Source organism: Rhopalosiphum padi, chromosome 2 (assembly GCF_020882245.1).
Source record: "Rhopalosiphum padi isolate XX-2018 chromosome 2, ASM2088224v1, whole genome shotgun sequence".
In the NCBI taxonomy this organism is placed as follows: Eukaryota; Metazoa; Arthropoda; class Insecta; order Hemiptera; family Aphididae; genus Rhopalosiphum; species Rhopalosiphum padi.
Genome location: NC_083598.1, coordinates 3801660 through 3808657, shown reverse-complemented (window position 1 = coordinate 3808657; position 6998 = coordinate 3801660). Strand labels below are relative to the sequence as shown.

Below are 6998 nucleotides of genomic sequence, written 5' to 3'. Positions count from 1 at the left end.
TGCTCATTAAAATAAACTATGCCTGGGTATTTTAAATAGTTATTGATTATAGCTATTTAAGAACAGCTTTTATGGGGTTTATCTTGTATTAAATTTTCAAGCTTATCGAAAGAGAAAAAAAATATTAGGTATAGATGAAAATAAATATTTCTAATTAAAATAACTAAAATTCCATAGTTTTTGTTAAAATATCTATTTTTGTCAAAATTTGAATTTTAAATACCTTGCTATAAAAAAAATGTATGATTATAAATTATGAGTTCCGTATTAAATGCTTATAGAAAACCTTCTATTTAAGTCTTAGAGTGTCAGATATAAAAACTGAATATTTCATACATTTCATAAACTTTGATGATTTTGTACAACATTTTTTACTTTGCTAGTAAAATATAGGAACAACCGAACAAATAAAAATACCTCATGAATACAATTTGAATTGATCCAAAATTAACATTAAACACGATATGGATGATCATTCCAATACTCTATAAAGTCAAAACTTTTGTATTAAAAAATGCTACATCATTAAATATTTAAATGTATAAATAAAATAAATAATGATTAAATTAACAAATCTAGATTATTTTTTTTCTAGTTTATCTGATACTTGTTTTGCTGTAATTAAATATTTCTTTTAACTACCATAAGTGTTAGCTCCCGTTTAGCCGTTCCTTTAATAAATACATTTTCACACATTTTCAACAGTCCCGCAAGTGTTTCTTTTTTAAAAAGATAATTAATGATAGATGTATACTATGCACTATGTATACGCAGTGAACTAAACCAGTAGTGGCCGTAGTGATAACGATGTAATTTCTCATAACTTAATAACAGCGATAATATCCTATAACACTTTAAACACAGACTCACAGTGGAAGCATAGCCCTTTTAGTTGAGCTTACATACATATTATATTATATTATATAGTATTTTCTCTATAAATAATAAGATAAGCTATATTAAATTATAATCATAGAAGTCATTGACCATTTCGAACAAAATAAACATTAGTTCGACACAAATAAAGAAAAATACAACTATAATGGCATTCAGTAATAACAAAATTGTTAAAATTCAATAGCTCGATAGATCATAATATCACAAAATATTACATTATAGTACATACTTCATAATGTAAGCAAAAATAAAAAATAATAAAAAGCCAATGGGGGGAATCGGCCCCCACGCCCTTCTTGTATACACATACACCACTGCTTGACTCTTATACTCTGTAAATTTATTGAATTAATATTTATAATAGTTAAAATTATAGTAGTTTTTTTTTTTATAGATATTATATAATACCTTGTCCAATAACTTTGTATATCATCACCACTATAAACAATATACAATTTATAGTTATTAAAATGTGTTATTAACTGGACTTATATAACAATAAAACAATACCTACTCATCAATCTACCAAATAGTATTAATTTAAAAATGTTAAGACCGACATTTATATTAATATTATGAAGTAACAATTTGAAGTAAATTAAATCCTTGAAATTAAATAAGTCTCAATGCATAAAAATGTACTAAAAAGAATAAATACCATATATCTTATTATAAAATATAATTTTAATTACATTTAGGTTGTATTAGTATTCCACATAAATAAAAATGTATTTTGCCAACAAAATACAAAAAATTGTGGATCACTAGAAAATGTATATAAAATTAATATTCGTGATTGGATCTTAATACATTATAGTATAATTGAAAATGTTAAGCATCAACTTCCATGACAGTTTCTTCTGCAATTTGGAATTTTATTTCACTTTTGCATAATACTTTGGTCAAACCAGCTGGATAGACATATTTGGCACTAAAAAATAAATATTTTTTACATAGCCTTAACTTACAAGACAACTAAATGACTGCCAATTATATAGTATAGTTAAGTCTCAATAACTAAAAAACTTCTAAACTGAATTTTTTTTTTGATCTTTAAATTTTTATAATTCATACTTTAATTTAGCGGTATATAATTCAAAACTACACGAGTCAAATTTATATTTTTCACCTAGAAATTTAAGTTATTGAGTCTTGACTACTGTAGAAAATAATAAACATACGTAGCTGGTTTCTTATTGGGTGTCAGATAGTTTCTAAGCATACGGGTACCATCTTTTTTGATGACACAAAGGTCTACATTACTTCCAGAACCAAGATCATTAAATACACCACCCAAAATAGCATCACATGCCAGTTTCATTCCTTCTTCTTCCTACAAATTAAAATAATTAAGCAAACGGTTTCAACGTTTTAGGTTTAAGTAGACAATTTAAAATACAAAATTGTTATTACTGTTAGATTTTCATTCCAGCGACTTTCAAGTTCTGAAATGGCAGCCATACTTCCTGACCCCATAGATATGTAAGGCAATTTATCAATTGAACCATGAGGATAAATTGAGTATAAATGTGCACCACTATTATCAATGCCACCTAAAATCAAAGCGGCTGAAACATATCCCTAAAATCAAATCAAAATTAATAAAAATAAAGATAAACAAACAACGTATGGTGCAATATAAACTTAATTACCATGTATTTGAAAAGATACTGACGAAGTGACCTAGCAGCAAATGCAACAGGAACCATTTCATCTGGAAACTTGAATGCTTGCAAGGAAACATTGGCAGATACCATGCGAGTAACTTGCATAGTGTCTGCTGCTGTACCGGCACCACAGCAACTAATTAGTAAAATAATTTTAATTTATTAATTTTCAAACATTGTTTATTTTCAAATTAACATACTGCATGTATTTTCCAATATAATGGATTTTTTCACAATTTTTTTCCATAACTATTGTATCAGAAGTAGCGCGAGTATCGGCAGCCAAAATAACACAATCACGAGTAGTTACTCCTACAATTGTAGTACCAGTTTTTCGGAAACTCGGCATTTTGAGTCCCATTTTTTCAATTTTTACATTTCTAAAAAAAAAAAAAAATTAGAATAAATTGTATTGGTAATATATCAATTGTTGATAAAATGTACAACCTCGTGCACAACTTAATATGAAAATACCAAAACTGTGTGCTAAGTTGAATAATATTCTAAAATATGATTTAGGTACAAGAGTATAATTTATTTATTTTCACAAGAGGCAATAAACAAAAAAAATAAGGTGATCCACTTAACTGTACACAAATAACTAAACAAATTTAAAAAAATTAAACTCTTGTCAATGCATTCTTTAAGAATAAACACAACATAGTTACGAACATATTTAGTAATGGATAGGTATTTACATTTTATAAAAAAAATAGGTAGGTACTTATTTTTAGTTTTCTTACAGTTCAAATTTATGAAGTCAACAAATATTAAAACACATTGCCTTTTCAAATTTTTTAAATCTAAAGTTGTATAAATAACAGAACATCAACTATAAAAACATGAAAATAAATTCTATCAAACATTCTTCAATTTAAATGTTGATGCGCTATCACTGAGGTATTTTGGGTTACCTATTCAACATATCATATTAAATTGTATGATCATTTAAAATTGGCATTACGACTAAATAGCACGATTATGCAGATAATAAAAATGAATATTCATTTTTTTATTTAACATGCATTATTGAATTATTATACATGTTAGTGCATAATTATTTTAAATATTAATTCAAATATTTTTAGTCAAAAAAACTCTTGGACATGCATAAAATAGATACCATAACTAAGTGCCTATCTATCTGTAATAGTTTAGTAGTAACAATTTATTTAACTGCTTTGTTAATAAGACTTAGAGTTAGACTTGTGTTTAAACATTTTAAGCAAATCACTAAAATTATGCTGGCTATCTTAGGAGTTGGGATAATATGATTGTTGATAAAATTAATGTTATGATTTATATATTAAGTTGAAATAGTTAAATAATAAATAAAATGTATAAACCTTTCAAGATTCCGGAACGAAAATGCTTCGTCGTCGTTGATGGAACTGTAGTTCAAAGCCATCGCAAATAAGAAAAAAATATCAAAAATCTAAAGAAAATTAATTATTTAAACACTCGACAGAGGAAGCGGTATAGCACAATTTCGGTTGTTACTTATCTGCGGCGAACAAATTAATTAAAATAATTAAATGAACATAAAGATATCTCCAGAATTTAAAATATAAAAATGTTTATACTGTACATATACGTAGATACTAGATTGTAGCTTGTAAATTCGCTTTATCATTGTCAAAGAGATAATACACGCAAAATATACCAGACCTCTTTGGTTCTTTACTTTATTATCAATGATGATAAAGTAATCTAAGAAAAGATAATATATTAAAGTTGATAATTTTGTATAATTTAAAAAAAAGTTAAATCTTCTAAATTTTTTTATAGTTTACCAGGCACGATATTGGGCCGTATTATTTATTAGTTCAGAAGGTGCGAAAATGTCTGTGTCATTTTTAGCGCCGTCTTTGCGTTTCTCTGTATTTGATCCTACGAAGTTGAAGACCATACATTCGGTTTTTTTTAATGTGGTGAGGCACAAGTGGAATTTCACACATATGGAGTTGCCTAGTCCGAAATCTAGAAATTTTAGACGGGAAATCGAATGGCCCGAAAAGTACACCGTGAAACCATTGAATAATAAACACTTGGCAGGCCGAGATCCTATCTCTGGTATTTATAACAATATTAGAACAACAAAAAATATTAATTATTGCAAGAATTTTAATTTTTAATTTTCAGGCCGAGTCGTTGTCAAGGGCTTGGGTGGTGGTATCAAACAGAAATATCATTGGGTAGATTTAAAACGTTTTGGACCGACTGGTGAACATGATGCTCCTCGAATTGACCGTGTTTTGGAGATAATGGACTGTGGCTGTCGAACAGCTAAAGTGGCGTTGGTCGGTTGTGGCACAAATTTAAAGTACATTATTGCAACTGTTAATATGAAACCTGGAGATATGTTGGTCACATCTGGTTACATTCCTCGCATTCCAGGTACATTATAATTCATTATCTTATGCTATTTTGTAAATTAAGATAACATACTACTGAAAATAATTAACACTGAAATACCTACTTATAGTTAATCCAAATGAAGGAGATGCATATCCTCTCGGTGCATTATCTAAGGGAACAAAAGTACACTGTATTGAAAAAATGCCAGGCGAAGGTGCTCATTATGTAATGACTGCTGGATCAACAGCTACTATATTGAGACAAGTTGATGACAGAGTTATTATCCAATTGCCATCAAAATTACAAGTGTCACTTTCCAAACATTGTATGGCATCGATTGGTAAGTCTTCAATTGTTATAAAACTTATATTAATATTCAATTTATTGTTTTATCACAATTGTTGGTTATAAGTTATAGAATAACTCTTTACTGATAATGTTTATAATTATCTCATACTAAGGAAATGTTCAAGTATTTAATAGAGATAACATTTAAAAGGAATCTAATTATTCAAATTTAATTAATTTTAAAAGATTTTATAAGTATAATTAATAATTTGTTTTCAGGACAAATATCAAATGCAAATCACTTTAAGGAACACATTGGCAGTCCAAATCGTAACCGCGAATTGGGTAATCGTCCTCGGTCTGGATTGTGGCAAAGAAAAACTGGTCGCTTTGGCCGTAAAATTAGACCACCACCACCATTAAAAATTATAACTGAACTTGCTCCAAAAAAATTAGAAAAAGTTACATTAGAACTAAGTGCTTTGTTTTGAAATGTATGTACTTAGGATATTGATCATAAACTGTTATACCAAACATATTGTATAAAATAAAATAAAAAAACCAATATAATATTTTAATTTTATTAATGACTAATATACAAAAAGAAAAATTGATAATGATATAATATTACTATAAAGTTAAGAATTTGTTTGTGTTTTTTTTACAACATGTGGTAAATCAAATTTTCCTCTAACGCACGTTATTTTTACACCAGGCAAATCTTTACACCGCCCGTTACGTACTAATACAACATTGTGTTCTTGAAGATTGTGTCCTTCACCGGGTATATAAGCAATCATTTCCTTGCCATTGCTTAATCGCACCAAGACACACTTTCGATTGGCCGAATTTGGTTTCTTTGGTTTTCTAATTAGAGTTTTCAGTATAACACCTTTTAAAAATGGATTGTCTCCCAACGGATTCCGTTTGAACATTGGTTTTTTATGAGGGCCTGTCTTGTGCATTTGATAAAGCGATGCCATACATCTAGTCGACTCTCCCACTAAGTAGTATGAAAACAAATTCTGACATTAATTCAAAACTTAATTATTATTGGTTTATGATAACACTTACATGATTTATTAAGTACTAAATTTTTCATCCCTTGTAATAGAACATTCATTTTGGAATATTTTCGTTTAATTCGGTTTAAAACTGTACTTCTCTCTTCTATAATATTTATTCTGTAGTTTAACTTTCACTGAGCTATTGAAGTACTATATCTGATGGCAAAATGTAATTTTGCAAATTGTATAATTCCAATATCTTATGTATAAATGTTTTGAGGTATAACATTACTGTGTAATTAGTATTAACTACTAATATTAATCTAAAAGTAATTTTTTTATCACTCAATAATTTTTCTATCACTGGATTGATAATAATTTTATATTTTGATAACAAACCAGTGCTACCAGATGTAGCGACTGTCATTACACATTTTTAACATTTTATCTATGGACTTTTGGCGGGGCGCACAAAAAGATTTTACCGGCCGGCGTCCGCGAGGACATTGATCTGGCGTTCGTGGCGAGTTATATATAATGCAAGTCCGCTCGAATCGTGACTGGGTAGAGGCGGTCAAAGTCGTGCACCATGTAGTCGATTCTATCCAAGTCGGTTCAAGTCAAGAACAACCAGATGTCGCTCTGTGCCCGTGCACAGTCTTATATGGCCCACCACAGACTATGATAAATATTTATGTATGTATATCACTAACTAAGATCGCCCTTTAGAAGTTTAGAACTATTTCATTCTTAATCATGATAAAAGATATCTTTAATCGTG

General features: G+C 28.5%; 3 protein-coding genes across 3 annotated transcripts; 1 reads left to right on the top strand and 2 right to left on the bottom strand.

Annotated features, from left to right (window-relative positions):
- Positions 1-1561: 1561 nt before the first annotated feature.
- Positions 1562-4149, bottom strand: LOC132919173 (proteasome subunit beta type-7-like). The gene is made up of 6 exons (XM_060980553.1): positions 3911-4149; positions 2765-2944; positions 2550-2700; positions 2311-2478; positions 2079-2230; positions 1562-1828 (listed from the first exon to the last, which is right to left on the bottom strand). The coding sequence occupies exons 1-6, from the start codon at positions 3970-3972 to the stop codon at positions 1729-1731; spliced, it is 813 nt and encodes a 270-aa protein (XP_060836536.1). The 5' UTR covers positions 3973-4149; the 3' UTR covers positions 1562-1728.
- Positions 4150-4300: 151 nt separating this feature from the next.
- LOC132919172 (large ribosomal subunit protein uL2m) lies at positions 4301-5782 on the top strand. Its single transcript, XM_060980552.1, has 4 exons — positions 4301-4637; positions 4707-4961; positions 5050-5262; positions 5490-5782. Exons 1-4 carry the CDS (start codon positions 4406-4408, stop codon positions 5699-5701), a joined length of 912 nt encoding a protein of 303 aa, XP_060836535.1. The 5' UTR covers positions 4301-4405; the 3' UTR covers positions 5702-5782.
- On the bottom strand, positions 5776-6560 carry LOC132919175 (small ribosomal subunit protein uS12m). The gene is made up of 2 exons (XM_060980555.1): positions 6285-6560; positions 5776-6213 (listed from the first exon to the last, which is right to left on the bottom strand). Exons 1-2 carry the CDS (start codon positions 6331-6333, stop codon positions 5849-5851), a joined length of 414 nt encoding a protein of 137 aa, XP_060836538.1. The 5' UTR covers positions 6334-6560; the 3' UTR covers positions 5776-5848.
- Positions 6561-6998: the final 438 nt, after the last annotated feature.